The 15,074-nt window shown below is 43.7% G+C and overlaps 1 protein-coding gene across 2 annotated transcripts in view; it reads left to right on the top strand.

Annotated features, from left to right (window-relative positions):
- Window positions 1-9,856: 9,856 nt before the first annotated feature.
- RBBP5 (retinoblastoma binding protein 5) overlaps window positions 9,857-15,074 on the top strand; it is a 27,049-nt gene continuing 21,831 nt past the window's right edge. For both annotated transcript variants that reach the window (XM_004685543.2, XM_004685542.2), the window contains exon 1: window positions 9,857-9,993. In XM_004685543.2, coding sequence (XP_004685600.1) covers window positions 9,975-9,993 — 19 coding nt within the window. In that variant the 5' untranslated portion in view covers window positions 9,857-9,974. The remainder of the gene's footprint in view (window positions 9,994-15,074) is intronic.

Raw genomic sequence — 15,074 nt, 5'->3', positions numbered from 1 at the left:
GCTGGGTATTGAACTCGCACTGAAGCAGCTGTGGCTAGCTTGCTGCGCTGCATCCTAACCTGGTACACCACCAGGGAGGGCCTTCTGGGTATTTTATGCTAACGTCTGATTTGAGGACAGAGTCGGGAGAGATGAGGGGGATCAAGGCCAGACCGCTGGTCATTCTTGGCAGTGGAACAGGCGGGGGACCTGGGATGGACCGTGGCCTGTACAGTGTCTTTCCAGTGAGCTGCTCAGTGAGGGGTGGTGCAGGCAGGTATGCACATGTGGGGGGACTTTTGATTCTGTCTGCCAGCAGTAAGGGTGGTGGAGCCCCTGACCCTTGCCAACTCGGAAATCAAGAGACCTGACCTGGGGTGCAGGCCCCATCCCCCTTACCCAGTACCCCTGCCTGGTGGCTTGTGGCAACCCATGCCACTGTTCCCCAGTGTCCCTTGCCTGGTGGCCCACATCTGGCCTCCCTGTTCCCCACACCATGCCCCCCACACTGCAAAGACTTGCAGATAAAGGAGGTGGAGCCTGGAATTTGGGATCCTGAAACAGTGAACATAGTTTACTCTGGAGAGGAGAGGACACAGACTTGATCTTTTTTTTTTTCCTCTTGAAAGATTTATTTATGCATACAACAACTGGGGTGTATACCACAGATATAAGGGGGTGAGAGAACTCACCAGAGACAGAGTGGGGAGCAGAACAGGTGGGTCTAGGGAAATATACTGCTGAGGGGAGCAGCTCTTTAAAATAAATCTTTCAGGGCCTCCCTGGTGGCACAGGGGTTAAAGACACAGTGCTAGCAAGCTAGCACCAGCCTTTGCTGTGCGAGTTCTGTCCCCAGCCAGGGAGCTGACCCACAGGGCACAGCACACCTCTCCTGTCTTGCCTGCTGCTCCCCTCAGCAGTGTATGTCAGTAGACCCACTTATTCTGCTCCCCACTCTGTCTCTGGTGAATCCTCTCACCACCACCCCCTTTCCCACACCTCTGGCCTGTACCCCAGTTCTGGTAGGCATTAATAAATAAATCTTTAAAAGAGGAAAAAGAAAAGATGGGGAGAATCTAATTTTAACAAATACCAAACATATAGTTTTTAAAGATTTATTTATGCATACAGAACTGGGGTACAGGCCAGAGGTGCAGGAGCAGTGAGAGGATTCACCAGAGACTGAGCAGGGATCAGAACAGACCAATGAATGAAGTACACTGCTGATTGGAGCAGTGGGCGGGTCAGGAGAGGTCTGCGGCGCCATGTGTCACCTCCAGGGTTGGGGATCGAACTCATGTTGCAGTGGCTTTAGCTTCTTAGTGCTGTGCTTTAACCCTCTGCGCCACCAGGGAGGGCCCCCGAACATATTTTTAAATTAAATGAATAAATATTATATATACTGGCATACCTGAAGACAGATCAATGCAATATGCTAGAGTTCAGAAACTGTCCCGAATATATTCAGAAACTGTCCCATATATTAATACATGATAAAGGTGACATTTCAAAGAAGGTGGGACAGGAGTACTCAGCACGGGCTATTGGGACACTAATTGAGCGTTAGCGGACGAAATGGGTAACAATACCGATCTTACTCCTTGTAACAAAATTAATCATCTTAGTCCTCACATCATAATTAGCTGATATTATTCAATATAAAAATATTAAACATAGGGGGAAAATAGAAACAATGTTTTGGATTTTTAAAAAATATTTATTTGGCCCTCCCTGGTGGCGCAGCGGGTTAAAGCACAGCACTGAGAATCTGAAGCCGCTTCCGCATGAGTTCGATTCCCGCCTGCCGCCTGCCCCGGAGGAGACCACATGGCGAGCCAGACCTCTCCTGACCCGCCCGCTGCTTCCCTCAGCAGTGTACTTTGTCAATCTGCCTGTTCTGCTCCCCACTCTGTCTCTGGTGAAGCCTCTCACCGCCCCTGAGCCTCTGGCCTGTACCCCAGTTCTGTATGCACAAATAAATAAATAAATCTTTAAAAAAATATATTTATTTATTCATACAGAACTGGGGTACAGGCCAGAGATGTGGAGGGTGAGAGGCTTCACCCGAGACAGAGTGGGGAGCAGAACAGGCAGATTGATGAAGTACACTGCTAAGGGGAGCAGCGGGCAGATCAGGAGAGGTCTGCTATGACATGTGGTCACCTCCGGGGCAGGCGGGGATCGAAGTCATGCGGAAATGGCCTAAGCTTCTTAGTGCTGTGCTTTAACCCGCTGCACCACCATAGAGGGCCTGTTTTGGATTTTTAAAAAAATTTTTCTGTGTAGAAGAACTGGGGTACAGGCCAGAAGTACGGGGGTGAGAGGGCCCACCAGAGACAGGGTGGAGAGCAGACCAGGCAGATCTATTGAAATACACTGCTAGGGGGAGCAGCGGGTGAGACAGGACAGGAGAGGTCTGCTGTGCCCTGTGGGTCAGCTCCCTGGCCGGGGATTGAACTTGTGTTGCAGTGGCTGCAGCCAGCTTCATAGAGCTGTGCTTTAACCTATTACGCCACCATGGAGGGCCCTATTTTTGCCTTTTTATTTTGGCACTTTTTCTTATGCATTTTTTTTTTTTTGCAGAACACAAAGGACTATTTTAAAATTTTAAAAATAATCTGAGAGTGTCTTTTAAGATATTCTGAAAATCTGTATCAATTAGACTAACTGACTCATTTATTTTGCAAATATTTACAAGTATATTAAATATATACTATGCCTATATGTCCTTCCATTTCCAGGCACAAGGTATAGCTGCGAAGAAAATGGATAAAACACTTGCCTTAAAGATTTACACTTTTCTAAAGGGGATGAATAATAAGTTAATTGAAACTACTATGAAGGAAGATGAAGCAGGATAAGGGGGATTGAGGGAGGTGGGGGCGGCTCTTTTCAGATTTCTCCGAAGAGTTATTTCTGCAGAGACGAGGGAGTGGAGGTGGGTAGCGAGATTCAGGCAAAGAGAACAAAAACGCAAGATTCCTGATCCCAAAAAGTGCTCAGCGTGTTCATGTACCGCTCGTCATGTGAGGTCCCTCTCTCCCTCTCACACCGCTGGAAGGTGTCCCTGCGGCAGGAGAAGGCATTCCAGGGTGTGGGTGGCCGTGGTAGCAGGAGATGAGAGGCACAAATGAGCTCTTCTTGCCGATTGTATGTTTTTTATTGCTGATTTCACTGCACCACATATCAAAATGTGTACATTCTACCATCCTAGATATTTGGGCTGTTTCCCGTTTTTTTGCTGTTGTGGGAAAAGACTAATGTGAACATTCTTACACATGTACAAGAGTTTTTCGACAATATACACCTAAAAGTAGGATTTCCTCGTCACAGTATATTTACAGCTCTTCATTGTCAGCACACGGTGGCAAGCAATTTCCCAGTGTATTTGTGCCAATTTATAGTCTCCTGAGAGAATTTTCTCACAAGACTTTTGCATGCTCCCTTTAGTCTTATTACTGCTGGGGTCATCAAATACCTCATTTTGGCTTTTCATTTGCATTTCCCTAATTACTGATGAGATTCATATGCTCTGTTGGGTGGTATCTTCTTTTTCTATGAAATGGATTTGCATGTCTTTACATATTATGGCTAAGAGCCACTTGTGATTGTCTGGGTGAAGCTCTATGCTGTAACAACCCCACCCCCTCCTTCTGAAACAGGGAACACCAAACCCTAAGTCGCTGTGGTCCCTAATGAATGACTCCCAGTGTCCATTTTCTGGTCTGGAATGAGGTGGACTTCAGATCCTATTTACAGAGCAAACATATTTATTGCCAAGCAGAGCAGTTTTTCCTCTCTTCTTGAAATGTCCAGAGCTTGATCTTGGACTTTGGTCTTTATTTTCTTTGAAAACCCCAAAGTGAATAGATGGGATTAGAGGCGAAGAATAAGGCCCCATAAAATGTTCTGGTAGGTATTCTCAAGGTGTTCAGAGTCAGCATCACAAGATGTATCACCTCAGCAGGTGTGTTATTGCAAGCTAAGTTTAACTGAAACCCACAGCTTTCAAAGGGAATTTTATCACACCCTTAACTACCTAGAAGAATAAAGAATACCAAGAGGGTCATCTCCAGAGACAACCTATCAGAGAAACCTTTCTGATAAGGCAGGGAAAACAGGTACCCACAGACATCTGGTTTTTATGAGTAACCCTCTCTTCCTCATATGGGAGACCCCCACTTTCCTTTCCACTCCAGGTCCCTGTCCCACTCACTACCTTAAGAAGAAAGGCCCTCGGTCTTTCCTACTTCCGCTAGAATTTATACTCTTATATTTCCTCCAAATGTTTGCAGTTAATTTTCTTCTTTTCTCCCTAGAAATGTATGTGAGGTTATTTTAATCACTCAGCCACTCTGAGACAAACCCACAGGGGTAAGGGAAATTTTCCTACACAGGTAGAGAGGAAAAACTATGTAAATGGGAGGAAGTTTGCATCAAAATCCCCACTAGGGGTTTTGAACATGACTTTTTTTTTTTTTTAATAATACAATAGTTCATTTTTTTTTTTTTTTAAAGATTTACTTATTCGTACAGAACTGGGGTACAGGCCAGAGATGCGGAGGGTGAGAGGATTCACCAGAGACAGAGTGGGGAGCAGAACAGGCAGATGGACGAAGTACACTGCTGAGGGGAGCAGCGGGCAGGTCAGGAGAGGTCTGCCTCGCCATGTGGTCGCCTCTGGGGCAGGCGGGAATCGAACTCATGCGGAGGTGGCTTTAGTTTCTCAGTGCAGTGCTTTAACCCGCTGCGCCACCGGGGAGGGCCCAATAGTTCATTTTTACATCACTTTGTGCCTTTTTCCCGTCTCAGTTGTAATCCCCGTGGGCTTCCCATCACCACATCACCCATGTGCCATCATCATAATCCAGTGCACTCCTCCCTACGCCCCGTTTTTTCATTTTTTATCCCATTCCCCACTCCACCCCCATAAAATGTTTCTGACAGCAGTTTTTAAAGGGCTTTAATTTGAATTTCATCTCGTTTATTAACATCCAGTCCAATGAAGAGGAGGACAGTGATTACCCCCCCCCCCCCGCTGTTAAGTTTTCCTTAAAGTGATTTTGAATGGCTGGGTTGGTTTTAGAAATGGTTTTGGTAAAGTCTTTTCAGTTTGTAATGATGCTCCCTTCTAGACTGGTGGAATTTGAGCATTGTTGGGGAATGGAATTAATTAGGACTCTTGCAATCAACAAAAATGGGGGGCGCGCAAGCAAAGGGTCATCATTTGTACAAGTCCAATGATATTTAACAGCAACATTGATGCAGTGTGTGCAATGGGAGAAAATGGATGCAGAAAGTATTACCTTTGACTTATTTCTGAAGCTGTTTTATACCAGAGGGATTCTACCCTGCTCCTGCCTCCTGCACCAGCCCTACCTCCCCAAGTGGTTTCCACCCCCGCCCTCACCCTCACCCCAGACTTGGACTCCAGACTCCAGACTCCAAGGCTGGGAGGAAGCTGGCGCCTGACCAGCAGCAGCGGCTTCAGTGGATACTTGAATGAACCAGGTGTGGAGACGGAAATGGCTCTAAGAAAAATGGGTGCATAGCCAAACGAGCCCGAGTCATCCCGTGGTTGGCAATAGCTTTACCATAAAAACTGAAACCCAGCCCTCCCTGGTGGCACAGCAGGTTAAAGCACAGCACTAAGAAGCTAAAGCCACTTCTGCATGAGTTCGATCCCAGCCAGCCCCGAGGTGACCACATGGCGTGGCAGACCTCTCCCGCCCACTGCTCCCCTCAGTAGTGTACTTTGTCGATCTGCCTGTTCTGTGCCCCCCCTCTCTCTGGTGAAGCCTCTCACCACCCCTAAACCTCTGGCCTGTACCCCAGTTCTGTATGCATAAATAAATAAATCTTTAAAAAAACAAACAAACATAAAAAACCTGAAAGCCCTTTGGGAGTAATCCCTGGTGGCACAAGGGGTGAAGTTTCAGCACTATAAGCTAACAGCAGCCACTGCAGCTCTAGTTCTATCCCTATGTGAGCCACATGGCACAGCAGACCTCGCCTGTCTCACCAGCTGCTCCCCTCAGCAGTGTATTTCAGTAGATCTGCCTGTTCTGCTCCTCACTCTGGCTCTGGTGAATCCTCTCACCCCCTCAGTACCTCTGGCCTGCACTCCAGTTCTTGGATACTTAAAAATAAATAAAATAAATATTTACAAAACACAAAAAACAGGACCACCTTGTTGGCAGTGGCAGAAGAAATAACCCACATGTGGGGCCCTGGCCACACAGTTCTCTCACCATGAAACTGCTCCACACTCTGGGCCTGGAGAAGGAGTCTCCAGAAGGAGACTGGAAGGAGTCAAAACTGGAACCAGAGACTCTTGTTTTTGGAACTCAGGAATTCTGGTGGTACATTTTCCACTTCTTAACCCCTCTTCAGAGCCAGTAACTTTATGTGGAATTGTTTGAGTGTGAATCAGTGGGCTTTGAAGGTCTTTTGTCTCTTCATTTCTATTATTAGGCAATGATCTTCTGGCAGGTTGTGCATTTGATTTGGGTGAGTCATCGCCACAGGAAGAATTGACGGAGGAGTTGATACCCTTTTAAAAACTTTTACCTTGAACTAATTTGAGATGTACAGAGAAACTGCAGAAAGACTCCTAAGCATTCCCATCTATTCCTCTCCATCTTCCCTCATGTTATCTTCTTATGTAATTATAATACAATGATCAGAACCAAAAAATCTCCACTGCTGCAATACTGTTAACAAAAAACCTTTTGTGAATTTCACCAGTTTCTCCATTAATGTCTTTTTCTTATGCTAGGAGTCTGCCCAGAATCCCATTTGACATTTAGTTATTACTCCTTAGTTTCATGCAATTTGTAGTCTTCCCTGAGGATGACTGGTCCGTTATTTTGTCAAATGTCACTCAGTTTGAGTGTTCTGATGGTTCCTCATGATTAGACTGTCACAGGGAGGATGTTACCTGAGGCACTGCCAGTGAACTGCGTCACATGTTCATACTGTAACTGGGTCTTACTACTACTGGCAATGGTGAACTCTGCCACTTGACGAAGGCCCTTCTGCTGGATTTTCCACTATAAAATTCCTGTTTCTCTTTATAGTTATTAAATAGCCTGTGGGAGGTCTGTTGACACTGCAAATTCTGTTTTCCCTCAACTGCCTGCCCACTCATTTTAGCACTCATCAATGAAATGCGTCTGTAACGATGGTGAGTGTTTATATCTGGTGTTTTCTCCAGCCCTTTTCTTCAGGTTTATGCTACCCCGTCAAGATGATGTTTCCCAGGGTTCCTGTGTGAGGATTTTCTTCCTTTCTAGTGTCATAGTTACGGCTTTATTACAGGTTCATTTAGTAGTATTTTTTTATTGCTTTCTCTACATCCCAGTTGGTTTTAGTTCTTTTCCAGGTATGTGAAACACTACCAAGGCCCCAGGAGTCAGAGCTATACAAAAATACACCGAGTACCGTTGCCTCCTCACCCGGCTACCTTATTTCCAAGCATCCTCTTTTCCCACACTTTCCCACCTAGCCCTGGAAATACCCAATCTCCTTGCTTTCCTAAATATCCTTCCTGTACTTATTTTTCATAGATGGGCAGCACAGTTTTCTTTTTTAAAAAGATTTATTTATGCATACAAGAACTGGGGTACAGGCCAGAGGTGCAGGGGTTTGAGAGGATTCACTATAGACATAGTGGAGAGCAGAATTGGCAGATGGACTGAAATACATTGCTGAGGGTGAGACAGGAGAGGTCTGCCGCACCATGTGGGTCAGCTCCCTGGCCAGGGATCAAACGTAGGCCATCCCATATGGTGGTGGTGGTCCATTATGATATGGTAGTGCAGAGACCTAACCCCTAGGCCACCAGGGAGGTCGCACTCTGCTCTTTCGTGTAAGGGACTTGAGCAACCACAGACTGTGCTATCCTTGGGGGGCGGGGGGGGGGGGAGGCGTCCTGAAGTGAATCCCCTGAAGATAGTAACAGGCAATTTTCTATTTTCTTACCCATTTCCTCAGCCAATAATACAGGTAACCCCCATCCCAGCCACTACAGAAGTGGTTCTCAAGCCTTTCAAATATTAAAATCATCTAGGAGCTGTCACATATACCAATGTTCTAAGGAGATTCTGCATTCATTCCAGGTGTGGGACTGAGGCATCTGTATTATTTTGAAGTGGCCCAGAAATTTCAACATGCAGCTAAGGTTGAGAACTTGAAATTCTTGAAATGGGAATCTCCTTAGTACATTCCCTGTGATTTGAGCCAGGTAGATTCTGGCTGACAGAGGTGCTCCACTTAAGCACTTCGTGAGGTAATCATGCAGTCTAGCTGAGATACAGGTTTTTCTTTCTCATATGGAGTCAGAAGGACAGATACTAGTTGCTTCAGGCAAAAAGGGAAGATTATTCAATTAACCTTTCCCACATGCAACACACAAATCTGGATATCTTCCTTTATAGCTGGAAGTGTTAATAAGCTCCAACTAACATTTTAAAAGTCTACTAACTATATTGTTTTTTTTTTTTATCAAATCAACAGTAGTGCAATTTTTATAAGTTATCTTATCCTTTTCACTAAGAAAGAAAAAAAAAATCACTGCTAAATAATTATGGTAGACATTCTTCTGGTCCTACAAGAGAATTACTCCATCCAAAAAAGGAGCACAAACAGGCCACTTCACAGACAAGAAAAATATTTATTTATACATGTGAAAAGTTGTTCATCCAAGTAAATGTAAAGATGGTTTTTCATCTATGCAATTGGCATAGCTGTCAGAACTGATAACAAGATGCAGAAATATTCCTCTATGCTACCGATAGAATTTCCGGTGACATTTTGGCAATGTTTCAGATACGCAGAGGAAGGAAAACTGCCCAGTATCTTTGAGTCTCAATGACTATATTCCATATAGTTACCCTATTGGCTTCAAAGAAGTGAGATAATTTAAGGGAAGGTGGTTTGAATAGCCTGCTGCTATTCGAAGTACTCTAGTCTTCACAACAATCTTGTAACTACTATTATCACCCCCATTTTACATATAAGAAAACCGAGGTAGAAAGAAAAAAAATATTACCCAAGGAATGGACTTAGTAAGAAGGGGGGACTGCAGCGACTGGCATTAAATCTACACAAGCACCCTAGTTTGAGCCCTATTTTTCTGCACGGAGCCTACGTCTTTTCGTGATAGTCCATAGCATCCCCCCTCAAAACCTGTTTGTATAGCGTTTGCTCTCTCGCTCGCTACCAGAACCAGCCTTCTCTCTAATTACTCTGAGCTTCTCGCCCCTCTCCTTCGGATTGAGCTCTAGGGAACGCCGCCTCCCACTCCAGTTTATTTTCAATACCAGCTGCCCGGTACAGTCTTAAAGACCTACCAAATGCCACTGTACATTTCTGTGGGATCAGAGGCCTATCTTTACAAATGTGAAATAAATTTCAGGAGACGGAAACACCCGGACACGGGTCTACATACTAGGTGAGTACCGCCTCGATCACAGCGACTGGGCTCCACACCTGACCCCTGGGGGCCAACCTTTCCCGCTTTCTTACGTCTGTGGGACTTGCCCGGAACCTTTACTGCGAGCTCTGGAGCAGCCCGCCGGGAAAACACCGCCGAACACACAACACAGCAAGGTGTAGTCGTCTAATGATGTGCCTGAAACCTTTAGCTCATTTGCATAGCCCGGGAGGACACATCCTAATTTTTTTGCACTTCTTAAAGAAATAAGCAACTGTACTATTTTTGTTCCTTAAGTGAGGTAACAATGAAACGATCTAGCGAGAGCTTGTTCTTCTTTTTAGTTAGGCGTATCTGTGGACAGCCTACTTGAAACGAACAAGGAAGGCGGGGGAAGAAAGCGGAGGCCCCGGGGTCTTCTAAATCAGAAAATCTCCGGAGCTTTCGCCAGGCTATCTGCGGCGTACCGCTTTCCCTGACTTACACGCAGCTCTTAGAAGCGGGCTGGGGAGAAGGCGTCGTTGCTGGAGCTGAGACCAGGCGACCAGATTCCTCAGGGATGAACCTCGAGTTGCTGGGTGAGGAAGACTATGGCTGCCGTTTTAGAGAACCCTTTGGTCCTGAAAAGGAGGGAACCCGTGCGGGAGGGGACCCAGGCTGCAGTGTTAGGGAATTAGTTCTGCTGTGGATCTTTGGGCGCTCCACATAGAGAGCAGCCGCAGGACTGCTCTACAAGCAAGTCCAGCTTCTGCGCGCTTGCCTTTCCCGAGGCCACTTTCAGATCAGCTGCGAAGCGGTAGGGAAAGACAGTTTGTGAACTTGGCTTTGGTTACAAGGATGATAGGTGTTGAAGTAGCTGAGGACAGGCAGGACCAGAGTAATCGGAGAATCCGAGATTAGAGGTTAAATTTTAAAGTCGCGTCAAGGGGCTGGGTGCCTGGACAGATTAAGTCTTTCTGTAGAAACCTGGAATGCCAAAGGAGGGGGAACTTGGAGATTTTGTACAAGTCCCTCATTGAGCAGATGAAAAAAAGCTTAGCAGGTAGTAACTTGTAGGCACTTAGCAAGTAAATGGAATAGCTGGTACTGGAATCCAGTTATCTGGCTGTCTTCTTTAAGTTTCTTGACTACCAGGAATGGTGTGTAATACACTGAAGTGTGTGCTATAGAGGCATTTGCCGTTTGTCACACTCAAGATTTTCAAAAATCCCTAAGTAACATGCTATCTTCAGTGGTTACTATTCTCTTAAAAAAAAAAATGTATTGTTTGTCCTAAGGACTACAAAAGTATTTTATAAATGGTCTTTACCTTTAAGATGCTTTTAGTAAGCAGGGAGTTTAAGGTTATTGTATAAATAGCCATAACTTACTGGAGAACTTAGGTCTTTAAAAGTCATTAAGGACATTTAGAAGAGGGAGTGAGTGTCTTTGGGATAGAAAAAGAAAGTAATCAGTAAACAAACACCTCTGGAAAGGAGTTTTGAGTGGATATTTAAGTTTGGTAAGATATTGACAGAACAAAATATGCAGATATCATATTAGTCTTACTATGAATATGTTTGAACTAAGTCAGAGAAGACTTAAAAAGTTTTCCTGCCTGGCCAGGTTGTGGTACGGTGAATAAGACAAGGCCAAAAGATGGGCTTTGTGACTATAGTGTTTTATTTTTATCCCTTAAACAATCACATAATCAGATGATTCAGGGCGAGTTTAATCTTCCTTTTGTTAGGCATATATGTGGACAGCCTACTTGAAGTGCCCAAGGAAAGCATCTGTTTTGTGGAGGCTCTTGAACACCCAGCTGAAAAGTTTGTGTTTTTTTAAGGAAGCTTTCAAAAAAATTTATTTATTTATGCATACAAGAGCTCAGGTGTAGGACAGAGGTGCAAGGAGAGGGGAAATGAGAGGATTCACCAGAGCCACTCATTCTGGGTGAGGAACAGAACAGACACAATGACTGAAACACACTGCTGAGGGGAGCAGCAGGTGAGAAAGAAGAGGTCTGCTGCACCCTGTGGGTCAGCTTTCTGTCCTGGGATCAAACTGGTGCGGCAGTGGCTGTGGGTAATGTCCTATTGCTGACTTTAACCCCTTGCACCACCAGGGAGGCCCCATTGCAGGGTTTTGACCTGCTAGGTAATTCTATCGTAGTAACAATTGGACAACAGTATGTAGTTGGCTCTTGAAACAAGTTTGGAGGACTAAAATAGATGCATGATAGGGCCCTCCCCGGTGTGGCGCAGTGGGTTAAAGCACAGCACTAAGAAGCTAAAGCCACTTCAGCATGAGTTTGATCCCCGCCCTGGAGGTGACCACATGGTGCTGCAGACCTCTCCTGACCTGCTCACTGCTCCCCGCAGCAGTTTACTTCCTCAGTCTGCCGGTTCTGCACCCCACTCTGTCTCTGGTGAATCCTCTCACCGCCCCTGCACCTCTGGCCTGTACTCCAGTTCTGTATGCATAAATAAATTTTACAAAAAGGTAGCCATGGCAGTTTTGTAAAGGAGTAATAGAGGGAAGCAAGATGGATCCAAAGTGAAGTAGTGACTGTAGGAGGAATGGCATCCATTTGGGTGGGTCACTTATCTAAACAGTGGCATGATCTGTTTCTCTGCAAGAAATGCTGTCGACTATTACCACCTGTTTAAAGCAGCAGACTGGAAACCGCCACTCTGGACCTAACGGTTCAGAGAGAATTGTTTGACAAGTAGAAATAATGGCACCATTTAGAGAAAAGGTCCATGAAATTTTAAAAGTCACAATAACCAGGTCTTTAAAGATGTGCATGTTAAACTATTCAGCGAACAGTTGTTGTTCTCTGGTGTGAGATTGGGAGGAAGGCTGGAAACTGAAAGGCAGTTTGGAGAAAGGATCCTAATAAGAGAAAAGGAGGTCTGGAAAGAACAAGAATGATTGCCCTGTGTGGGAAGTTTCCACACTCAGTTTCCAAAAAGGCATGGACTAAGAACACTCAGCTCCAGGTGAACATAAGAGCGGGCCCGGTTAGGTTAGGTTAGGTGTCAGGTGGTTGAATGCCAGGCTTGCAGAAATTGAGGTGCATTTGTCCTGTGGATTATGAAGCTGTAGGAAGCTTCCTGTTTGGGCTGGAGTGTGTAGTACCAGAATTACTCACTCAACATTTAACATCTTTTGTGTAACTGCTACAGGCTTTCTAGGCTAAGGGAAGGTGGAATGCTTAACGTTTTGTTTTCTTTGCTTTCTCCAGGAGAAAAAGGATCATTTTGGGGAACAAATAAAGTGAAGCCCTTAAGGTAGAGATTTGGGGAAGATCAGTAGCTTGCTTCTCTTGGTCGAATTAACATTAGCCCTGAAGGTTCTTTCAAGTAAAGAAACTGTTGGTGATCTTTGAAATTCGGGGAGACAAAAGCAGACAAACTGATAGAAAGGAGATGAGCAGATTTTTGTTTCCAGTTACAGGCAGGTGTGTTATGCTGGTGACCTTGAGGTCAAGGCTAGGTTCTGGAGCTCTTTAATATCATTAATAATTAAGATTGTGGTTTCTGGCTCTGGGTCCACTGATGCCAGACTTTCACTGTGTGAACTTGGAAGTGACTTAACCTTTAAGCCTGACTTTCTTGATTTGTGAAATGTAGTATAGTAATACTAGTGAATTCAGAGGGTTAGACATTCTGATACATAAACATTCAGTAAGTAGTGCCTATTACTATAGGTTTGAGCATTTCAAAGAAATGGAGAGTAAGTGTGAGAGTAAGTCTGGAAGACTGAGATGCTTTAATTTCACTCTTTTCAAATTAGTAAAGTAGTACATTATCATAACAGTGGAAACAATACAAACATATATTTGGAACAATTATCTTTCTCCCCTATGCAAATAGTAACTGTCTAGAATTTATCCTTTTATACTTTTTTCTTGTGAATATAAACATTTAAGCAAATTTGTTATGGGCTTTGTTTTACCAAAAATGAAACTTTTTAACAAACATTTGCAACTTGCTTTCTTTGCTTAGCACCTAAGATGCTATTCCTATACATTACATAATAGATACTGTGATTTTTTTTTAAGTGCGTTCATGTACTAAAGTGCTTGTTTTTACATAGTGTTTTTTCCCTTTGCCGCCTTCATCTTTGTTGATAAATCTGCCTGTGTCCTTCCATATTTTCCTCCATGTCTGTACCTATGTGTTAATACACACAATCACAAGAATTGAGACTATGGGGTATATATACTTTGTGTCTTGCTTTTTCTCCCACTTAGTAGCAAAAATGAAAATCTCTAACAGAATCAGTATAGTTCATCCAGTTTAAATACAGATGATTTAATACAGATTCTATTTCACAATTGATGGACTTGTTTATTCATATTCTTTGCCTTTTCCTTTTGGTAAACTTGCATTATAATAATAGTTATTATATTGAAATATTATTCCCTCCCCCACCCACCCCCAACTTCCCCCCAAAATAACTGGATGGTATTTTTTCTTTTTCTTTCTGGCTTAGTTCACTAAACATAATCCCTTCCAGCTCCATCCACGTTGCTGCAAAAGGCATGAGTTTATCTTTTTTGATGGCTGAGTAATATCCCATTGTGTATGTGTTCCACATCTTTTTTTTTTTTTGAAGATCTTTTTTATTTATGCATACAGAACTGGAGTACAGGCCAGAGGTGCAGGGATGGTGAGAGGATTCACCAGGGATAGAGCAGAACAGGCATCTCAACAAAGTACATTGCTGAGGGGCGAAGCAGCCAAGACAGGAGAGGTCTGCCGTGCCATGTGGGTCACCTCTGGGACTGGGATCGAATCGAACTCGCACTGAAGTGGCCATGGCTTGACTTAGCTTCCCAGTGCAGCACTCCAACCCATTGCGCCACCAGGAGGGCCCCCTGTACCACATCTTTTTAATCCAGTCATCTACTTTTAGGCATTTGGGTTGATTCCATGTCTTTCCTATTGTAAATAAAGCAGCAATAAACATGGGGTGCAGGTATCTTTTTCAATCAGTGTTTTTGTGTCTTTTGGGTAGATACCTAGAAGTGGGATTGCTGGGTCGTAGGGAAGCTCCATTTTTAGCAGTTTGAGAAACCTCCAGTTTTCCATAGTGGTTGTACTAGTTTGCATTCCTACCAGCAGTGCAGGAGAGGGGAAACTCATTTTTTATACATCGTTATATTATTATTGCTGACATGTATTTAATAACTTGTAAAAGATTCTGTTAAATGCTCCTGTCTTGATATATGGTTCCAGCAGTTCATTTCGTTCTTTCACAATTGAATGTGATCAGCTGCTGTAAGTCTGGTATACATTAGATAAATCAAATTGACTTCTTTTGCAATTATTTACCTTTATTTCAACTTTCTTTTTAGTTTTCTTACCTGTTGGGCCTGTGTTTCCTTTGATTTAATACTTTGACACTTTTTACAAAGTAAAAAAATACCTGATTTTCATCCTTTCTAAAAATAAAAAATACTTTACTTTTTTATTATCTTTTACTTTATATTTAATGTTGATTTCTTTTTATTGTATATAGATAATATATACAGTTGCATCTATTCAGTCTACCACTTATTGAACTGTTTAGACCATTTTAATTCATGTAATTAAAATAGGTGGGTCTCAATCTATATCTTTCTATTTGCTTTCCCTTTAGACTTGAAAAAGACTTTACTTTTTTTTTTTTT

This window comes from Condylura cristata, unplaced genomic scaffold (genome assembly GCF_000260355.1).
Source record: "Condylura cristata isolate star-nosed mole 26May11 unplaced genomic scaffold, ConCri1.0 scaffold00018, whole genome shotgun sequence".
Classification (NCBI taxonomy): Eukaryota; Metazoa; Chordata; class Mammalia; order Eulipotyphla; family Talpidae; genus Condylura; species Condylura cristata.
The sequence above is the reverse complement of the archived record's forward strand: the minus strand, read 5'-3'. Positions and strand labels throughout refer to the sequence as shown.